Below are 22,875 nucleotides of genomic sequence, written 5' to 3'. Positions count from 1 at the left end.
ATCTTTTCCCCACCTTTTGCCTCACTAAGTTCTATAGACCCTTTGGAACTCAGCTCCTGAGGACTTTTTTTTCAGGATGTCCTCCTTTACTCTTCCAGTCATAGTCCTCTTCTGTGCTCTCGTAGCACCATGTGCATTCTTCTATCTTGGCATTTAACACACTGTCCTGTCATTGTTGATGTACATGCCTGTATCCTCTACCACCCAGACTGCAAGTAACCAAAAGCAGAGATTCTTTACTTTATTCCATTGGAATTACCAAAACCTAGCCTAGGGTCTGGCCCATGATAGTTTCTTAGTTTTATAAGTATTTATGAGATGAATAAATGAACTTTTGTGGCTTAATAATGATGCTTTCATTTTCTAGGTACATGGTTCAATGGCCTGGTGGCCGAATCCTTCATCGCCATGAGCTGGACACCTTCCTTGCACAGGCAGTATCTACCCAGCTTTATGAACCAGATCAACTTCAAGAACTCAAGGTGATTTGATCCATCCTCATTTAAATTCTTTCATTTATGAGCTCATAGCTTTACTTGAGGTCTTTTTTTTTTCCTTGAGCTGGGGAGCAGAGTAGGTTCTACAGTAAATGTTTGATTTACTTTTGCCAAATGTTTATGTCTGTTAATAAGACCAAGAGGTGCCTATAGCACCACTCCCATACTGATAGGTAAGAATGAACTGAAAAGATGGATATTGTGCAAGACAAATAAGTTGTGGCTCATAGACCATGGTAAGGTTTCTGATTCTTGCAAGAAACGCTACAGGGAACTTATCCTAGTGTCCTCTTTTTGTCTCTGAGTAAATGTCCACCCTCCCCTTTTAATGATACTTTTTGGGTGTTACAGGGAAGTCTAGAAAAAGCATAAGGAAGAAAATAAATCCACCATATAACTGAAGGCAGTAGAAGATAGTAGGTTAGAGGGCAGGCTCTGAAGCCGGGCTGCCTTGGGTTTGAATCCTAGCTTTATTACCTCCTAGCTGTGTGACCTTGGGCTGGTTACTTAACCTCTCCAGTTTCAGTCTCCTTACCTGTAGGGTTATAAGGATATTAAATAAAATTGTCCATGCAAAACACTTAGAACAGTGTCTTGCATATTTTAAGTACACAGTACTCAATAAATATTAGTTATTAATTCAGGACACTCCTCTCCCAACTTCAGTACCCATGGCCCTTTGAGACCTTAGGATAAACTAGAAGAATATCAAGTCCAGTATGACTTGAAAAATCTTAATTTAAGTGAGGTCAACTAAGGGAAAGATGAAACAGTCTAAAGCAAACAGTGGGTGGTTCCTTTTTATAGTAAATGTAATACTACTTGGTCCTAGAGCAGTTACCAACTCCAGACACACCTAGGAGGGAACCTACTAGTATTTCCCCTTTTCCTATTAAAGCTATCTAACACGCCAACTTGAGGTAACCACTATGAACATTTTGATTGTTCCTTCCAGTCTTTCATCATGCATTTTTTACATAGTTGAGATACTGTTTATGTAATTATATACTGTATTTCTTATTTAACATAGCGCATAGTTTTTATGTCTTAAAAAATTTTAGTAAATAACATTTTATCATATAGATATATCATTTAATTATAATGTTGGCCATTTGGTTTCCAGTTTTCCCCGGTTATGTGTGATGTTATAATTAACATCTTTACACATCGAGCTTTATTCACATCTCTACTTCCTTAGAATAGATTCCTGAAAGTAGAATTTCTGACTCAACAAATGTGAACATTTTTGAGATTCTTGATACATATTGCTTAATTGTAATATACATTCCTGATCAGATATATATGAGTGTGCCCATTTATTTCACTGTGTCCTCATCAGCATTGAGTGTTCTTTTGGTCTTTAGTTTTTAAATTTTTTCTAATTTGACAGGCAAAAACATGGTATCTCAAGTTTGTCTTTTAAACTTTTAAAGCTGATATCTTTTTTTCTTTTTTGTAATGAGTATCTTTCAAATCATCTCAGGGAAAGACATGGATAGAAGCTGCTTGTGCACTCAAATGTCTATATTGAAAGGCAACATGTTCAAATTTGACTGGAATAATCAGCATGACAGGATAAGAGTAAATGTAACTGATAACAATAATTTCTTAATAGTAGTTTTTCTTCTGTGGTGGTTTCAGATTGAGAAACTGGATGCCCGAGGGATCCAGCTTGCTGCCCTCTTTATGAGCGGAGTCGACACAGCTCTGTTTGCTAATGATGCCTGTGGCCAGCCAGTCCCTTGGGAGCACTGCTGCCCCTGGATTTACTTTGATGGCAAGCTGTTCCAGAGCAAGCTAATTAAAGCAGGCCGAGAGCGAGTATCCCTGGTTGAGCTGTGTGACGGCCAGGTACCAGCATGTCAGGCAGCTGCTGAGGGCCATCTCTGATCTGCTGTGGGGATGAATGGGCAGGGAGGGGAAAGGAGCAGAGACATCGGGGAGGGAGGTAGCAGAAGTAGGAGAATGTGCCTGACCTTAACCTAATATAGTCAACAATAGTACCAAAGGCACAGAGTCTGATATGTATATGTTATAAAATCATACATTGGAAAAATTTTTTTATGAGCTACATATTTTCATATTCCTTTTCTTACTCTGGGTATTTCTTCCCTGTACAATACTCAGATACACTATATGCCTTTCCTCTAATTCTTAGAATTTCATTTCCCTTGTTTATAAAAACTGTAAATCACTTTTGTAAGTGATAATATTTTTTGTAAAGAAACTATATTTGGAAATAGAAAAGGGTAGTAAAGTAGATGACAGAGTAGAAGCAGGGGAGTTTTTGCAATAAAACCTTGGGAAAGATGAGAGAAGGCAAGGGAAAGGAACTCTTACTTACTCCTGTATCTCTTTGGGGGAAATGAGCTGAGGGACTAGAGCAGAGGTTGGCAAACTACTCCAGAATTCCAACAACTGGAATTTTTATTCCAATAAAGTTTTAATTGGAACAGAGCCACATTCATTTGTTTATGGCAGAGTTGAATAGTTGTGACACACACCATATGGCCTACAGACCCTAAAATATTTATGATCTGGCCCTTTTCAGAACAAGTTTGCCGACCTCTAGACTAGAGGCATGGACTTATCCTGGACAGAGGTCAGGGTCAATTGTCCTAGGTATGGGGGAGGTTAAAAGGCTTTGTATATGTCAAGTTTTTGTTCTTCTCTCTTACCTGATTCTGTTACCTCCCCCTTAAAAAATGACGTAGCCTATTGCTGGCCATGTAGTAGACCATCAGTAAATACTTGTTATATTTGTCTTCCTGGACCTAGTCAATGTGTCTTACAAGCCCTCAATCAGAACTAGCGTGATGGTAGTGTGGTGTCATGCAAAGAGTGGGGTCTTTGCTGTCAGACAGGCTTTTGTGAGTGTGTCACCTTGAGCCATTTAACTCCAGGCCTTGATTCCCTTAATGGGAACAGACATGTGAGACTCTACCTAGAGTGCCTCATACTGTGCCTAGAACATAGGAGAAGTTAAAAAAAAAATGGCAGCTGCTATTATTATTCTGTTCCTCATTTGAAGGCTGACCTGGCAAACAAAGTGGAAAAGATGAGACAGAGTATCCTTGAAGGAGTCAACTTGAACCATCCACCGCCTTCTGCTCTACTTCCATCACCTACTTTTGTGCCTCCCATGGTGCCCTCTCTCTACCCTGTTTCACTTTATTCCCGAGCCATGGGCTCAATGCCACCTCCCCCTCAAGGAAGGAGCCGAGGGTTTGCAGGTCAGTACCTGAGAATGAAATATTTGTCATCCTCAATCTATTTCATAATAACCTATCCAGTAATTATCGCCAGTTACAGAATCAGCAGTTTTACGTATACCTTATCTCATTTACCTTCTGTGCTGTATTGTGGTAGTTTGAAGAGCAGCTTATTGAGATGGAGGGGTATAGCCTGCAGAAGAAAGTCCCCTGACTCCCTAGACCACTCGCCATAGAGGTGGTTGGTGCCTAAGGATTTGACTTTCATCAACCAAACTCATGAAGTAACTGATGGGGAAACCAGGAGCCACTTTATTACTTTTGAGAACTATAACTCATGTGAATTGAATCCTCATGGTTGCTGGTTAAGTCACTCATTCCCCAGAGGCAGATGTACCCAGGAGCTTGAGGGAAGAGCAAGACTAAATGACTAGTGTCAGCAGACAACAATAGCCTGATGCACCCATGCCCACTCTGGGGGTAGACCTGACACATTTCCAGAAGCATAGAGAGAGATAAGTCACAGTCACAGTCCATGCCCTCAAGGGGATTGCAGCTTAGTGGGGAAAACAAATACACACACATGCACACACACATATATGTATAAATTATGGTGACAACTGAGCTGCGATTTAATGATAAATAGATAATCATGCTTAGGTAGCCCAGATACTGATCCTGATAATTCAAACAACCTGTCCTCTGGTGAAGTAGGATATTTTAATGGAGACATTTTAATATGAAATATCAAACTTCTGTGATCAGGTGAGGGTGTCATTGCTATGGTTGAAGGTGTTTGTTGTTTATTACTTGTCACTTTAAAAATAAAACTAGAAGTTGAAGTTTGTCATAAATTTAGTCACAAAATTCAGTATGGATGTTAGCTCAAGGCTGTGCTTAGATGAGCAGTGTGAATGTCTGCTCTGGTAACTGCCCATTCAGTCAGGTAGTGATCAAGTCTTACAAACCAGGGAGGCAACCATTCATTCCATTCCTTGAAGGTGACTTTACAGATCCCTGCTCTCATTCTTTGCTTGTTGATTTTATTGTATCTCAGAAGACAGGCTTAATTACGGCCAGGTTCTCGGAAGGTCCTCACCGTTGTCCCAGCTCCCAGTGATGCTTAGTCTCCAGTTACTAGTGGTTAATGAGGAGCCTCCTGCCTCCTGAAAGGCCACAATAAGATCCCCAAATGCAAGTCTTCCTTGCCCTCTCAGGAGTAGCTAGCACCCTAGTTCCTTAGACTCCACTTTCATATAAATGAAGGGTTCTTTACTAACAACCTGCTGAGTGAGTGAAGGCTTATTAACATTTAGGTTTTTTTCATAAACTAAAATTAAAGGTTTACTAGAACTCAATATTCTATTAAGGCTTCCTTTTGTGCCAAATTACAAAGCTCTACTGTGCTTGTAAGCTCACACACACACAATTGGAATTTCCTGTTTTAAGGAGATATCATGCTATGTTGTCTTGAATTGGTTCTGGTTTTCAACTGTTGTTATTCTTGCTTTTCAATTATAAATTACTGCTAGTTTAGTTTCATTATTTTCAGTTTTGTTTGCTTGTTTGGCTAATCCTCCAATGTGTAGTGATGCGTATTTGGATCAAAAGAGGTTTTAGCTTATAATTTTCCATTAACTAAATTTTAAGACATTCATTCTCTCGACAAATACTGAATGCCTGCTATGTATCAGGCTCTGTAGTTGAAAAATGAATCATCCACACCCTACTTGCTAGAGTGGATGTATGCAGATCCTCAAACCCGTCTCCCTAAATTTGCTCCCACTATGACCCTTTGTTGTTATCCTGGAGTCTTTTTATCACTGAGAAATGGAAATAAGCAGAGTAGGTGGCTGTAGGATCTTCTGTTCCACCCCTCATCCTACCCTGCACTTACCATACATTACTGCCATTCTTCCTCTCTTTTTAGGTCTCCATCCAATCCCACCACAAGGAGGAAAACTAGAGATTGCCGGAATGGTTGTGGGCCAGTGGGCTGGCAGCAGATCCTCCAGGGGCCGAGGCTCCTTTGGCATGCAGGTGGTTTCTGTCGGTGGGCCAGGAAAGGGGTATGTATTCATATAGGTTGGTATGAACTAGTGTCAATCAAGGTGCCCTTGGGAAAATGCCCAGCTATTGAATCCTTCTATTAAGGTAAGAGGCATTAACTAACTTTCCATTTTTAAAGCCAGTTTTCAGTTTAGTTCAGCAAACATATACTAAATACCCTGTCTCAATGAAAAAGTTTTTGCCCTAAAGGAGGACATGGGACACAGAACAATTCAATATAATATAGAAATGACAGAGATAGAGGTTTACAGTGTAACACAGAGGAGGGGCATGTAACTTAAGAGGGTCAAACTTCTTAGAGGCGGTGAGTAGTTAACTAAGTGAAAATAGGGATATGAGCTTTATATGTTCCTCATGATCACTTTTTCCCCCACTTTCTAAAGGCATGGAAAAGAACAGACTGGTAGAGGATCCAAAGGACATAAAAAAGGAAATAAACAAGTAAGCACCTTTTTGAGATTATCTAGCTTCTGTTTGATACCTCTTGTCTTTTCAGCTAAATTGCAAGAGATCAGATCAGGCACGGAAACCTGGGAGCTTTCATAGCTTCTCCTGGCAATTGATTTCATTCCCCTGCTTTCTAGTGTTCTAGTGAGAGTTAGCCTGCCTAGGCTGTTCCCACAGGGCTACAGCGTCATCCTTTCCCTGAGTGAGGCCACAAGATAAAAACCAGGTACTGTATCCTGAAGACCTACCCCTTGCATAATATTTGCTACATGCAGCCATAATTGGGCCAGAGTGAAGTTAACAATGGGATTGGCAGCAGTGTACCTGAGCTTCTGAGGGGCTACCAGAGGGTTACTCTACACCTTGAATTATATCACAGTTCCCACTGGTATCTTCATTAGACACCCCCTTCTTCCCCCAAATATGAAGGCCTATTCTTGTAGTGATCCAAATTCTTGTACTGGACTCAAACTGCTGGACTCCTCATAGTATAGCAGCTATCATTTCTTGAGTGCCTACTTTTTACCAAGCCCCCTACTAAACGTTTGATAAGCAGTCTCTAATCCTCACATGGGTTACTGACTAGACCATACTGCAAGGCAACTTTGTCATTAGTTCTCAATCCCAAATCAGCTCTCCTGTATACAGCCAGCCCTCACTGCATCCATGTTAACCCCTATTGTCTAAGGTATTCTCAAAGAATACAGATTTGCTTTAATGAGCCAAAAATGGAACTAGAATGGCAAGTCCTCCACACAAAGTATTTTGTAATGCACTCCAAAGCCAGAGAGCAATGACTTTTGGATTTTTCCAAAGCTTCTCAGCTTTTCCCAGAAGCTGTTCAGTAAGGTAAAAAGGATTACACCTAGAAGGAAAACTGGTCACTCAGATAGGCTCCCATAAGGTAATACAGCCTTGGTGAATTCACCATGATTCAGGGTCTGATCATTAGACATACAGTATGAAAAACCTGATATTTTTGGTACACTAAGTGGATCTATCTCTCAATGGTTGACTCACATTAACCAAGATCACAGAAATAGCTATGTGGATATGGCTAAAAAAGTGGGGAGGGGGGAGAAGAGAGGGAATGAAAGATAAAGTACTGATTTACAGTACTTTTCATAATAAAGTACTTTATACAGCGATTATTGTGCTGTATTATGCACTTAACTCTTTTCCAGTCACTCTTATAAATACATGTGAGGTATTATTCTCCAGTTTAAACAGGAGGAAACTGAGGCTCAGAGGAATGAAGCATCTTGCCCAAAATTCTCCATCAAGTCAGTATCAGAGTTGACATTCCAAAGCCCTGTGCTGTGCTGATTCCAATACAATATAACAACTCTAATTGTTAGAGACAAGATTCAGACCTAGGTCTGGCTGACTCTAGTGCATATGTCTTAACCATTTCTACCAGAGCTTTCTTTCTCTAAGTGCAAGCTACAAAGGAAGCCATGGTATCAGAAGTTTCCTTGGGGATATGGAATCAGAACAATAATATTAGCTAGCATTTATTGAGTTCTTACAGTATGCCAGGCACAACATGTTCTAAGTGCTTTACAGGGAGTGTCTCATTGAATCCTTATAGGAACCTATGAAATAGATACTGTTATTCTTTCTATTTTACAGATGAGGAAACTGAGGGAAAACAAGGAATGGTAGATGATCTTAAGTTTCTCTTACCTAAGATTGCTAGGGGTACTGTTATCTACTCTAGAGGCAACCTGACCAAGGAAATCCTCATATTGACTTTGTTTTTAGCTAAGGCATCTTACCTGGACAGAGCTGCTGCTGATTACCTTGCTGACTCTCCTTTTTCTGTTCAGTCACCCTTTCTTCAGAGTATGAGATAATTGTTTCAGCTTATTAAATCTGCTTACATTACAATCCTGTCCTCTTCAGATTATTCCTAGACCACTGCAGTTTTGTGTGTTTTCAAATTCTTAAGTCACTTATGTGTAATGTTTTCATTTCTTTGTTGACTCCCTCAGATGGCTAATTTCATCCATTGTGTAGATTTTTACTAGTTTGATCTTATTTCCAAGTTCTTGAGCAATACCTCACAGTAGCCTCTATGTTGTACAGTCTTTGGAACCAAATGATCTAGCTTTGAATCTGGCCCTGCCACTTACCACTTCTGTGATGTTGGATAAGTTGCTTAACCTCTCTGGGCCCTAGTTTTCTCACCTGTAAAATGGGGAAATTGATATCTACCTCACAGATTTGTTAGGAGTATTAAACGAGATGATATATATAAAGTGTTCAGCACAGAGCCTGGAACATAGGAAGTACTCAATAAAAATTAGTAGTTATTATTTATAATTGAGCACAAATTCAACAGGTATTAGATTTCCATTATGTATTATATCTTAGTGAAAAGAACAAAGTCTTTGGAGTCAAAAAGACTTGGATGCAAGTCTAGGCATGCCTTTTTACTTTTTTGAGCCTCATTTGTCTTATCTGTAAAATGAACAACAGAGTACCTGGCATGCCCAACCACTTACTAATCAGAAGCTGTTATTTTTCCTAATAACATTCATTGAGAGCTAGCACTGCACTGCAAGGTAATGCAGTTCATGTTATTAGCATTTCGATAGCAACCACATTCCTGGAATTAAAAAGAAAAACAGGCGACTGCTTTTAGTTATGAAAGATTCTGTGGAGTATTGCACATAGATCTCATGGTTTGTTTTCCTTTCATTTGCTTTCCATGTCCAGTTGTCAGCATTGGACAGCATTGCATGGCAGTTAAGAGAATAGACTTTAGAGGCTGACCAACCTGGAGTGGAATCCTGGCCCCTCCACTTTCTATCTGGGTGTCCTTGAGCAAGTCACTGTAATCTTTCTGAGCCTTAGCTTCCTCATCTGTAAATGGAACATCATAACATCTACCATTTAGGGTCCCTATTAGTATTAGAAAAATATATTGGAAAGCTTTGTAAATGGTAGCTATATCACTATTGTGTTGTTGTCATTGCCATTGGATTTCGGTCAGTTCCATCTGTTGTCATCCTAAGTTCTCAGGACAGTGTGAGAGTGTACTAAGTATTAACAGGCTTTGGCCTGTCTGGCGTTTTTGAAGAACTGAAGCAGTTTCCACAGGCTGGCCTCTGAACATGGTTGGGATGGGTCAGCCAGTTTGGGATTGCCGTCTCCATTGAGTATCTCTGTTTTTGACAGAGCACATCAGATGGAGTTTCTAAATCCCTGGAGCCTCATCAAGGTCGGTCCCGCTCACACGTAAATGGAAACAATGGCACATTGATCAAGGAAGAGAAGAGTGATCCTCATCTTCCAGCTCCATCACAGTGTGCCTTATCCAGAGACAGCAGCGTGTGTAATAATGGTAACCGCTACTTCTCCATGAAGAACGGGGAGAAGAGCCGCTTACGAGAGCAAAAGCTGGGAACTGTGGCACAACAGAAAGAAGAGTAACGAGTAAAAAATGGCTTCACCAGATCAGGAAGAGGGGAAAACCTATGCTTTTCTGATTTTAGGCCCAAGTTAGAGGAGGACATAAATGCTTACCCTAGATTTATTCAGGATTTTGTCCTTTTGTATCCATCTTTTTCCCCTTCCCTGTCTTTTTCTGGGCCTCCAGACTTAGTGGTCTGCTTCTGGGGAAACTCTGGTCAAAAAGACGAATGGCAGCAGGACTAGCTCCTATTCTTAAATTGAATAGATAGCGCCAAATGCTCTTTACCTCCCCTGGGAGCCTAGTAAGGCAGTGACTGTCAATAATCGGGTGTCATCACATAAGGCCCTATAGAAAAGTTCCAGCTTTGTTTTTCTGAGTCTTCATCATGATACTCATTTACAAAACCCATGGGGTAGTGGGGACAGCTGTCTGTGGCTTCCTAACTTGCTTTTTTCTCTCTGAAGTAGTGGAAACTTGGTATATAATCAGTGTCCACCTCCTTCTCACTCTTTCTCCCCACTCACCTACCGCAGAATTTTGTACTACCGCCTCTAACTCTGGCCTGACAATCAGATAGGTAGATGTTTTCAGGGAAACAAGGTAATAGTGGTTATTTTATTTTATTTTTTATTTTATTTTATACACTTTAAAAACAAAAACAAAAACTACCAATGGCCTTTGTACTGGGGGATTCAAGTGAGTCAGAAAAGTACTGGGCAGATTTTTCCTGCCTCTGAACTAATGCAGTGTTTATAAAATAGAAGATGTGGTGCAGTTCACCCACTCCCTGCTGCCCACACCCTGAAAGGGTGGGACTCAATGTAATGGAATTGAGTACGAAAGGGAACTCAAAATACTGTGTGTGTGTATGTGTGTGTTTGTGTATGGGTGCGTGGGTGGACATATATATGAATGTGTGTGTCTATATGCATACACATACCCTTTATATAAAGAGACAGATCTATTTATCTATACATATTTTATATATATAAATATATGTGTATGTGTGTGTATATATCTATAGATATATGCATGCATGCATATATACATACATGGTGATGTCCCAGAGTATTTACTGAATTTCCCAGAAATGCTTCCACTGCTATGGAGTGGTGGATTTCAAAAGACCACACTTTAAAATCCCTACTAAGTCACAGCCCATCACAATTATGAGAAAATGGGCTTCTCTACAGCAGACAAAAAGTACTTTCCAGAGATTGCCTGTTCAGAACAACAAACAGTTGGGTTGTCACAAGCTTAATCTTGAACAGAGCCCTCACATCCCATATGGTGAAAACAGGAGGTTGGAATGGGATTGGGAAGAGTCGGGCATTTCCTTATGAAGGAGCAGCCTGGTTTGGAGAGAGAAAGGGGATAGGAGGCGGTTACCAGGACTTACAGCCAAATTAGTGGAGATCTGATGTGGAACTCCAGGATCAAACTGGCCTCAGGCTAGAGCTGATTGCCATGAATCCTTGAAGGAGAGAGACTAGCATTGGAAAGATGGGGTAGGGAAGTGTGAGGAAATCAGCTTGTTTCATCTGTTCATTGACATTTTGACTACTGGATCTTTTCATTTGCTTTGCAAGAAAGACTTCAGAGGACTCTGGCCCAGGCCTTGAGGGGTCTTCTGTAAAAGTTCCCCAGCCCCCACGAGGCCAGAATCTGCCCTGGATGAAGAGGCTATTCTTCCTTCCCGGAGATACTCTCGAGATAACCTTGCATTTCCAGTTTCCCTCCTCAGCAGCCCAAGTATGAGGGATGGGAACATGGCTTACAACAGATTAGCTTTGTGTCTTCATTCAGGAATTGAGGCTTCCAGCCTCACACACCTCCTTTTGGGCTTTGTGATATTCTTGCCCAAGAAGTACCATTTCTACAGGAATACAACTGACTAGCAGGGTTCTCTCTCTTTTTGAAAAACCCCATGTACCTTAACCCACAGAAGGTCCTTGGTGATTTTTTTCCAGACAGCCAGAAGGCTGTTTGCTCACTGCCCACTTGCAATGAGTGTATCATGAGAGATTGAAAACAGTCTCAGACTATTTAATCCTAGTCTGGCCCAATTTAAGAGAACACACAATTTGCAGGGGGAGAGAGCCCTAGAATGCCTCTCTCCCTGCCCAGAAACTTCTTAGGTAAACCAAAGCAGAATGACAAGAAGGCACACCTAGCCAGATATAACCAGGAACAAAGTGTACAAAAACCTCCTCTTTTGAACCCAGCTCCCCTAATTTGGTCCCCCTTCTTCTCTTTGACCTGCCCAACTTTTCACGTCATCTTGAAGGTTAGGACTTCTATATCTAGCTAGAGAGGGATTAGTAGTGAACTTAGATAGCTTGGAAATTTCTTTCTGGAGCCACAGAGGGAGGAATCCTTTGGAGCTCTGAAAGTAACCAGAATCACTGAGCTGTGTTAAATCAAATATGTATAGATGTCCATTTTCTAATAGGAAGTACTTGGAGTTATATGGAACGGTATTTTCTTCAGTTGCTGTTTCTGTGCATCTTCAATCTATGTGACACAATCAAAATGACAGTATTGTTAACTCTCACAGCATTAAGATTTCTTAATGTAGACATTCACTGTGAGAAGGAAAAATGCTGCTTTGACAAGGATGATTCCAGTTTGCCAAAAGCCTTGCTTTTCTCCCTTCCACACACCTCTACTCTCTCCTAGCCTGGCCCAGGGTGAAACAAGTGGCTTACTTCCAAACTTAATTTTAATTTAGAGTCAGCATTTTGGGTTTAGAAGGTTACAAGAAAGAACAATAAAGGGCCATATGCCTATATTTTAATTTATCTGCCAAAATATACAATTTAGAAGCCAGACAGACTAAGGTTCATTACTGGAGGATGAACTTTTTCTAACTGGAGGACAAATTGGGGGAAGGCGGGTCTGATCTTTGCTGTGAATACCACTTGAAGAGACTGTCATCCTTCACTGGAGGTTCCATTTCTGATCATGATGTGACTTCTCTTGAACAAAGTCATATAGGAACCCCCAGAAATGATCCCTTTACCCTGTAGGGCTGCAAACAAAAGCACCCTGCTTGTATACAGCCACGGATCCCCACGGACTTGCAGTTCTTGATTTCTGCTGATATGTCTTGGGGTCAGCCTCTAACTCCCATCCTTATTCAGTGGCCAGTCTGGTCTGGACCAGACCTGACAAACTTCTGCTCACTTGCATCATTTTCATTCTGAGCCACAGGACTTCGGGTAAACTTTAAAGCCCAAGAAATGGCACTTGCTTTGACTGGTGATATTTGATTTTTTTTCTCCATCTTGTTTTTCTGGCCAAGTCACATTAACTTTTTTTGATCGCTGAGAAAAACAACCAGACAAGGCATTAGGGAGGGTGGTTAAGGTGGGGGGTGGGGGGAGGAATGCTTATGTAGGGTAGAAAGAATGTGGAAGTAACTGTTTAGTTATAGTGATCCAGTCCATTGGAACCTTAGGAGGCTCCTGTGGGCATGTCAGTGCTACCCTTTCAGCCTCTAAGACCCTCCCGATTTGAAATGACAATACAAGTAGACCACAGTTTAAAGTACATAGTTAGTGTAATTCTACTAAGGTTTAATCGTTATACTTGTTCACTTCCTGATGCATATTTCCTAAATATGCTTGGGGTTGGGGGGTAAGTCTTCACTGTTACACTGTGTGTCATCCTATATTTTTCTCTCTTCTGTCACTTTGGCATCTTCTTTTATTTGACTTTCCATCTTCTTATCCTATGGCTTATTGCAGTAGTCTACTGGTGCAGACAGAGTTCAGCGCACCTATTCCCCTATTTCTGCTAATTATCTTCAATATTGTCAGAAGTTATTTTGATGTTCTAAGATAACTTCATTTTTTACAAAATCATCTTTTCCAAGTTAAAAGCAAAATAAAATACCCCCTGTGCTAGGGTGCCCATTTCAGCTTTTGACATTGCCCTTGTACTTTTATAAATGCTCTTTTTGTCCGTGTTGGTAGTAACTAATGACCAGTGAATTTTCATGTAAAAGAAGCAAATTGATATTTCGGATTTTATTATTCTCTCATAACCCTGCCAAATCTGATGACTTCATTTTAGTTACTTCCTAGAAGACACTTCCCCTCCCACCTTTTATTTTACTCTATTCTATTTTTAGAATAACATACTAGGTAAAGAAACTTTAACTGCAAGGAATCAATGATTTTTAGTGCTCCCTGATAAATGATGTTATTGACGAAAGTAAGAAATTCTTTCATTGTTTTTTCCTGTGTTAATATCTCTTCTCCTGTGCTCTTGACAGTGTGTTTAGTGGATGGATAATATGTATTTCTCTTTCCCACTGCCAGATTCCAAATTCCCTGCCTTTTTGGCCCACCTCACCACAAAAGCTCCATAGTTTATTAATGTAAGTTTGAATGGATGCTTCTTAGGAGAAACTGCAGGAGTTAATGGAAGTGTTTCAGAAAGGAATGAAAATGTCTCAGGAGTTGTTCTGTGATGGAAACTGGTGTGTTGTTCTGTTAATGATGATGGAAAGAAACTTACAGTGCTTAATAAAAGTCTATTCTTTTAGTAAAAATAACTGTGAAATAATTTTGGGTGTGTGAAGTTTAATTTCTTCTCCCATTTCTGGATCCCTTTCTGTAAATGAGGGGTATATTTGTCTCCATTCAGAAGTGTTGTGCAGAGATGTAGGAGCCTATTTGTAGTTTAATATCAGGGCAAGAGAGCCGGTACAAGAATCATCAAAAGAAAGGGCATATTTAGCTTCCTGCTGAACTTCTTTATTTGGATGTTCTAAAGGCACCTTTGACTCAACATTTCTCAAGCTGAACCCATCCTCACTTCTGAAGCCTGCTCCTCTCCATGAGCAACACTACCTCTTACTCAATTGTCCAAAACACAAACCAACCTGGGGGTTTTCCCAGACTTGTGCCTTTCCCTCATTTCTCAAATCTAATTCACGACAGGATCTATTAATAACACTCAACCATCTTTCTGTTTCTCACATCTGTCTCTTTTCTGTCCCAGCTGCTGTGGCTTAGTGCAGTCCTCCTCATGTCTCACCTGAGTTGTTGCAGTTGCTCCCCTGTCTTACTCCAAACCAGGCAATTGTAAGCAACATTTTGTATCTAAGTGTATGTACCTTTTCCCAGTGAAATGGCCCGTATCTTTCTTCAGGTTCTCAAAGAAGTCTATGACCCAAGAGATGTTAAGAACCACTGCTTTGATCCACCATGCTTATCAGCTTCCAGAGTGATCTGTCCTTCTAATATGCTCTACCTCCACTTCCATGGTCCCTTTATGATCTGGCCCCTGACCACTTCTCCAGCCTCGTTTCCTACTACCCCTAACCCACTCTAGTGACACTAAAGTACCTCCCATAAACATTTAGCTATTAATATCCATTTCTTCTTGTTTGCTTGTGTCATTGCCTAGAATGCCTCTCTCCTTTTGTCTCTTGTGCATTCTTGACTTTTTCACCCAAGATTCAGCTCATATCTTTGTGATTCTTTTCCTGATCCCTGACTAGGGATCCCTGTAGAGACTCAACACAGCCATTCCTTTATTCGAGGGGCAGGCTACATCTCTGCCCCTCGAATAAACTTGACCATCTCTGTCTTCTTGGCACCTACCACCCAGGATGCAGTTAGTAAATGTTTGATAACTAAAGGACAGCTAAAACACCTTTGAAAATGTTCCCTAGTGCAAAGCAGATTGTAGACTTCCAAGGCAGATGATATGTTGATGGCAAAAACACAAGAAGATTGGGTATGAAGGTTCAGTGCTGAATGGTATTCATTTAACTGTGTTTTAAAATGGGGCTCTGAAAAACAATGAGCTCTGAGTCACTTTTGAACAATAGAGGGATGCTTGGAGCAGAGTCTGAAGCTAGGACTCTGGGGCATTCTTCTTACCGTCTGCTGAGTGATGCTAGCTGGGCGTGGCCTCCCTAACTGCTCTGTGCCTTGTGTGTACAGATTACAAAAGGAAACAGCTGAGCCTAAGGTGAGTGTAAGAGGCTTACTGAAGCTTGTAAACACTTTACCCTTAAATGAAAACTCTATTATTTATAATATACTCTGTTTTATATTCGGTTCATTATTACTATAGATGCCTTGTCCTAGCCTTTGATCTTTGAGTGTCAGGACTCAGAATTTAATAGTAGGAAATCTTTAGCATTTGGCTTTTAAAAGTTACCATTTATTGAGGACCTATTAGGTACCAGATGTTGTACCAAGCTCTTATACGTTATTTCTAATCTTGAAACAACGCTGCAAAGTACTACCCCCACTTTACATATGAGCAAACTGATTAAGTGGTGTCCAGGTTCACACACAGCTAATAAGTGATAAAATCAGGATTCTAAATCTAAGTTTGTTTTCACTAAGTAGATAACTTTTGTTTCTGCCTTCCCAGCATTCCTTCCTCTTTCTGGCAGTTAAACCCAGTTTTTTCCTCTGGGAAACTGCTCCTCCCTATCTTAGGGTAGAGATGGGTTGACCATCAGTCACAAGGCTTCCCCTTCCCCAGTAGGAGGGGTATATGACCCAAACAAGGCCAATTGTGGTGCTTTTTCACGGATTTGAGGGACAAAGTGACACAGAATGAGAACATCTCTTCTACAATCACAAGCATTAGGAATAATGTCAGCTTAGAACATCACCTATTTACGTCTTTTACAACTAGTCTTTATTTGTATGTGAGAAACATGAAAATTTTGTGGTCATTTATTAGGAATAGTTACAGAAAATGATGTATCAAGGTCTTACTATGTGCCAGAGAGAGGTCTAGGTACTTTATTTTACACATTTGTATACATTTTCATTTCATTATTCAGTCCTTATACATTCATGATCTCTAACTCTAGAAAAGGGGAGTGTATCAGTCAGGATAGGTTAGGTTTTGCTGCAGTAATAGCCCCAAAATCTTAATAATGTAACAAAGGTATACTTCTTGCTCATATTATATGTCCAACATGGATCGGCAGAGGAGCTCTGTTCATATATTGTCACTTGAGCACTCAGACTAACAGAAGCCCCATCACTGAGTTACGGGAAGACATGTAAGCAAAATGCACACTGACTCTTAAAGCTTAAAATGTCAAATATCACTTTTTTCATTGCCCAAAGCAAATCACATGAAAGCACCTAATTTTGTAGAGATGGAAAAGTCCAATTCTACTGTGTACCTAGAACGAGAGAGAGGTAAGTTTGGTGAGTCACAATAATAGCATCACAGGGAGAAATGACCCATTTCTGGGTAGACTTGATTCACCACCTTTTAGCTTGTTGCCATAACCTAACCACTTGAGTCATTGTCCCTAAAATTTGGAATGGAATAGTGAAGCATTCATTCCCATTCCAGTATCTGCATGTGGGCTGAAGTGCATATAATCTGGTGGTAACACAAGCATTGAGTTTAGCTCCCCTAAACCACCCTGTGGGGGTAGTTGTGAGGATTAAATGGCGTAATGTATATAAAGTGCCTGGCATATAATGCAGCCTCGATAAGTGTTAGCTGTTGCTATGGATTTGAGGGGAGAAGGTAGTAGATGAAAGACTTGTCTATGCTCCCAGCCCTAACTTCCTCATAATACATTCCTTCCTATCTGTAATCTGACATCAGCCCTTCCCATTGAATATGGCTGCTTCCAAAGGTGACCAGTGTGCTCCCAGTCACCAAGTCCAGCGTTTTCATACAGGCCTCATCTTGCTGAGGACTTCCATAGTAATTGACACTGAAAACAACCCGTTTCCTGAAACTCTCTGGCTTCCCTAACACTTCTCTCCTGTTTCTCTTTCCTTTTTTGATGGTTTTAAAAAATTATTATGTAATATTTGACAACCACAAAAGGATGTATGTAACATATATTATGAAATCCAATAATAAAATGAATACTCATGAGCCCACTGCCCATCCTGAGAACTATCCCATCTCCCTGCCTTCCCCAGAGGCAACCGGTATCTTGAGTTTTTCCATTCCCTTGTTTTCTTTTTAAATAGTTTTATCACATGTGTAATTATCCCTGAACAATATATTGTTAGGTTTTACTTGCCTTTTAATTTTGTGAAAAAATGTTAATGTAGTCTTCTGCAACTTCCTATTCTCACTCAATTTGATTTCTCTAAGACTCAAACATGTTGTTACTGTAGCTATAGTTAATTTGTTTTCATTTCTATATAGTATTCCATTGTGTAAATACACCACAATTTATCTACCCATTCTCTATCCAATGGAAATATGGCTTTTTTCCATTAATGTTGCCATGAGTACTTTTGCACATGTCTCCTGCTGGGACCTAAGGCATGAAACTTTGTTCACCTATCTTACAGATGGTGAAAAAATTGTTTTAAAAAGTAGTATTATGGCTGGCCCAGTGGGATAGTGGTTAAGTTCATGCACCCAGGGTTTGCAGGTTCAGATCCTGGGCTCGGACCTACACACTGCTCATCAAGCCATGCTGTGGCAGCATCCCACATACAACATAGAGGAAGATTGGCACAGATGTTAGCTCAGGGCCAATCTTCTTCACCAAAAACAAAAAAGGTATTAAATGTGAATAATAATGCCTGCCTTACCTCCCTCATAGGTAGTTCTGAGAATAACACAAGCTAGTGGATATGAAAACACTCAATACATTAAGAAGACATGGTTGACAAACTGGTCTTGAGTCTAAGGTCACACTCCTGAAAGTTGCCCCATGTGCACTGGATTCAAGGACCAGAAAGACCAAGACTGTTCCATGTCACTTTAAAATATTTCTAGAATTTTCTGATGACAAAGTCTAGACTCTTGGATTCTGAGGCAGAAGTCTATCTGTTTGTTTGTTTTCCTACCTGACCAGCAGCCATTCCTCATTTCTTCCAGTAATAGCACCTCGGTTTTCCAAGGAAATACCTCTATTCCATTTTTGGAAGTGTCCTCAAGTGCCTTGCTCTCCTGAGCTGGCTCACCGGAGTTTGTTACTGTTGTTTTCATGATTTTGTTTGCTTGCTTGATTTGTTTTGCTTGCTCTTTAAAGATTCCTTTTACTTCTGGTAAATCCAGCATGATAAATTGATTACAAAAATGGCCACAGTTGTCCACATCTCCCTGTATTTACACCTTTTGCAATTCCTCCCATAAAGAAATGGCATCTATTTCTCCACTCTTCAAATCTGGACTAGTCTTGTGTTTTGCTTTGGTCAATAGACTGTTGCAGAAGTGCTATTATGTCAGTTCCAAGCCTAGGCCTCAAGAAATCTTGCATGCTTCTGCTCACTCTCTTTGACTCCTGGAACTACCACGCAAATGAGCCTGGGTTACCTTTCTGGAAGATGAGAGACCCAGTTGTCCATCCATACCAGCCAAGACCACCCTAGACCTAGCAGCCCCCAGATAACCCAGCAGTGGACCACAGATACATGAGTGAGCCCAGCCAAGATCAGCCAATCCTAGTCCAGATCAGCAGAGCTAAGTAGGCAACCCATAGACTCATGAGCAATAATAAATGATTTGGTTTCAAGCCACTGAGTTTTGGGATAGTTTATTATGCAGCAGTTGCTAACTCACACGTACAAAACATGATAAAAATTATGCTTTATGCAGGATCTAGTTGTGCTGTAGTAGGAGGGCCCTTCAGAATGTCTAGTCTTCTAAGTAGAGTATCTACTGCCTCTCTGACTGCTTCGTTTCCTTACATAGCATGTCTCTTAAGATTAGCATTGCTCAGAGTTTCTGTTCTCAGCTATCTTCTCACTATTCTTTCTCCCTGGTCAGTTTGATCCTACCCTATGGCCTCAACTTTATACAGATAACTCCCCAATATACCTCTAACTGAACTCTACTGACCAGAAGCAGAGTTCAAATGGTCTGCTGGACAAGTCCACATAATACTCTTCCAGAAAAATCACAACTCAATATGTTTAAATGTGAAGTCTTGCTCCCACTCCTGGACTGTTTCCTATACCTCCTCCTCCTCCAGCTTGATACTTCTATCTGTGGTTAATGTTACCACCATTCTCACATCACCCAGGCCAGAAACCTCATCATCCCAGACTCTTTCCTCATCTCACATGCCCAATTATTCTACTTCTGTAGTCTCATATCTGTCCCTCCCTCTCTATCTTCATGGCCCCCTCCCAACTTTCTTCTTCTTCCTCTTCTCCTTCATTTTTCTTGCTATCAAAGTGTGATCAGTGGTCCAGCAACATTAGCATCACTTGAGAGCCTATTAGAAATGCAGAATATTGGGCCCCACCTCAGATCTACTCAATCAGAATCTGTATTTTAACAAGATCCCTAGGTAATTCATGTGCACATTAAAGTATAATAAGCAGCTCCCTAGTTGAGTCTCAATCTGGATAGGGATAAATCTTTACCGGTTTATAACCTATGTACCATGTCAGTGGCACTCAAGCCTGGCTGCACATCAGAGTGCCTGAGAAGTTTTTAGTTTTCCATTCATCTTTTCATGATTTAATCTTTTAAAAATAATATAACATTTTTAGTTGTTTTTTCAATATAGAAATAAAAATAAGGAAGTTAAAATTGCCCTATGCCTTGCCCAGATAACTCCAAATGACATTTTTTTTTTGAGGAAGATTAGCCCTGAGCTAACATCTGCTGCCAATCCTCCTCTTTTTGCTGAGGAAGACTGGCCCTGGGCTAACATCCATGCCCATCTTCCTCCACTTTATATGTGGGACACCTGCCACAGCATGGCTTGAGGAGCGGTGCCATGTCCGCACCCAGGATCCTGAACCAGCGAACCCCAGGCCACCGACGCAGAACGTGTGCACTTAACCGCTATGCCACTGGGCCAGCCCCAACATTTTATTTTTTAAAAAAGGGAAAATTTACCTAAAGTAGGACAATTCAAACAGAATAAAAATGTATAAAATGAAGACTGAAAAGCCTCTTGCACCACCTCAATCCCAACCCCTCTCCTCAAATATACACATTCTTAATCAGAATTAACCTTCCAGGAAATAAATAAGCATATACCTGCATATATTTATCTGTCTATTCTTTTGTTTAAAAAGTATAAATTATTCCCTTCTATTCATCATGATTTTTTTATACTTAATATATCTTAGAGATATTTCTCTATGAGCATACACAGACTATTTCATAATTTTTAGCACTACACAGTATTCCATTAGGTGGATTATTCCATCAGATGGATTCATTCCCTATTGATAAGTGCTTTGATTGCTTCCAGTTTTAGCTATTACAAACAATGCTGCAGTGATCATCCATGGACATGTATTTTGGTGAACTTCTGCAAGGATATACATAGGGTAAACTTTTAGTGGCAAGATGGCTGAGTAATTGGTTAGGATGCTTTTGGTTGCAAATAACAAAAAACAACTCCAGTGGTAGAGTAAGCTAGAGCTACCCAGTTTCTTTCAGTCTCTCTGCTCTGCAGCCCCTACTTTATCCAAGTGTTTTTCCAAGTGTGGTCCCTGGACCAACAGCATCAGCATCGCCTACGAACTTCTTAGAAAAGGAAATTCTTGGTCTCTACCTCAGGCCTACAGAATCGGAAACTCTGTGGGTGGAGATCAGCAATCTGTATTTTAACAAACTAAGTGACTCCGATGCACACTAAAGTCTGAGAACCATTGCTTTAGCCAAGGGGCCCAGGAGATGGCTGCCAGTAGCAATGGAGGCTGAGTCTCTTCCTTTAAGTCCACCAGAGAAGAAAAAACTTCTGACCCAGCATTTCAAGTGAGCAGGACACCAAGTTGCACTCTAATTGGCTTGCTTAGGTCACGAGTCCTCCCCCACACTAATAATGCCTGTAGCCAGAAGAACTGGGAGTAGGATCAATTTACCCCCAAATACATGGGCTATGAGTGGGAAGAATAGACACACAAAAATCTACAAATTGTTAGAAAGGAAAAAGTGGGGAATGATTGCTGAGAAGGTTCTATCAAGGCCCACAATATTCAGTCAAAGAATATGTGTATGTTCTCTTTTGATATATATTGCCAAGTTGTACTTGCAAAAAGTTGCACCAACTTACAGTCTCACCGGCAGTGTTCAAAAGTATCTATTACCTCATATCCTCACTTGCTCTGCATATAATCAAACTTCAAACATTTCCCAATATGATAGGTGAAGATGTTATTTTATTGGTTTGATCTATATTTCTTTAATCATGGATAAGATTGAACATCTTTTCAAATCTCTATTGATGTGTGTATGTCTTTCTCTGTAAATCACTTGCTTATTCTTTAGCTCATTTTACTGTTGGGTTTTTCCTTCTTCATATTGATTCTTCTGAACTCATTGTAAATTAAAGAAACTAGCCCTTTGTCATGTGTGTTGCAAATATATTTTTCTAGTTTTGTTGATCTCTTGAATTTGTTTATGGTATTTTTTTCCTCATGAAGCTTTTAACTTTTATGTAGTCAAATTCATCAATAATTTTTTTATTGGCATCTGAGTTTAGGATTTTGCTTTAAAAGGGCCATCCCCATTGCTAGAGTACAAATAAGTACATTCATATTTTCTTCTAGAATTATGTTTTCACTTTTTTCCATTTCTACTTCTGATCCTACTAGAATTATATTTTGGTATAAGGAGTGACATAAAGATACCCCACTCCCCAACTCACTACTAAATAACCAATTATCTGAGCGCCATTTATAGAATAAGCCCTCTTTCCCCCCTCTTTTCCACTGATTCCAATTGCCACCTTTATCATAAACTAAATTCCTTTATGTATTTGGATCTACTTACAGGGTCTAGGTTTTTCATTGATCTAATTCTTTCCTTGTACCAAACTGTTTTAATCATTTTATTTTTGTAGTATTTTTAATATCTGACAGAACTAGTTCTCTATCATTTTCTTTTTGTCAGAAATGTTCTAGTTATTCTCCCATGTTTACCTTTCCAGGTGAACATCGATATTTGTCAAATCTGTGAAGCTTTTAAAAATTAAGGATGCTAGGCCTCCACTACAGACCTAGTGAAGCAGAATAGTGTCCCCCCAAAATTCACGTCCATCCAGAATCTGTGATTGTGACCTTATTTGGAAATATGGTCTTTGCAGATGTAATCATGTTAAAATGGGGTCATACTACATTAATCCAATGACTGGGATCCTTATAAGAAGAGGAAAATTCAGACAGAAGGAGAACACCATGTGACAATGAAGGCAGAGCAATGTATCTGCAAGTGAAGGAATGTCAAGGATTGCAACCACCAGTAGCTAGAAAGAGGCAAGGAAGGATGCTCTACTACACTTTCCAGAGAG

The 22,875-nt window shown here is 40.1% G+C and overlaps 1 protein-coding gene across 1 annotated transcript in view; it reads left to right on the top strand.

Moving 5' to 3' along the window:
• FAM120C (family with sequence similarity 120C) overlaps nucleotides 1-14,219 on the top strand; it is a 99,443-nt gene extending 85,224 nt beyond the window's left edge. Inside the window, exons 11-16 of the mRNA XM_046673066.1 lie at nucleotides 368-482; nucleotides 2,139-2,348; nucleotides 3,529-3,730; nucleotides 5,640-5,778; nucleotides 6,163-6,220; nucleotides 9,410-14,219. Of these exons, the coding sequence (XP_046529022.1) occupies nucleotides 368-482; nucleotides 2,139-2,348; nucleotides 3,529-3,730; nucleotides 5,640-5,778; nucleotides 6,163-6,220; nucleotides 9,410-9,664 (979 nt within the window). The 3' untranslated portion in view covers nucleotides 9,665-14,219. The remainder of the gene's footprint in view (nucleotides 1-367; nucleotides 483-2,138; nucleotides 2,349-3,528; nucleotides 3,731-5,639; nucleotides 5,779-6,162; nucleotides 6,221-9,409) is intronic.
• Nucleotides 14,220-22,875: the final 8,656 nt, after the last annotated feature.

Source organism: Equus quagga, chromosome 10 (genome assembly GCF_021613505.1).
Source record: "Equus quagga isolate Etosha38 chromosome 10, UCLA_HA_Equagga_1.0, whole genome shotgun sequence".
NCBI lineage: Eukaryota > Metazoa > Chordata > Mammalia > Perissodactyla > Equidae > Equus > Equus quagga.
The sequence above is the reverse complement of the archived record's forward strand: the minus strand, read 5'-3'. Positions and strand labels throughout refer to the sequence as shown.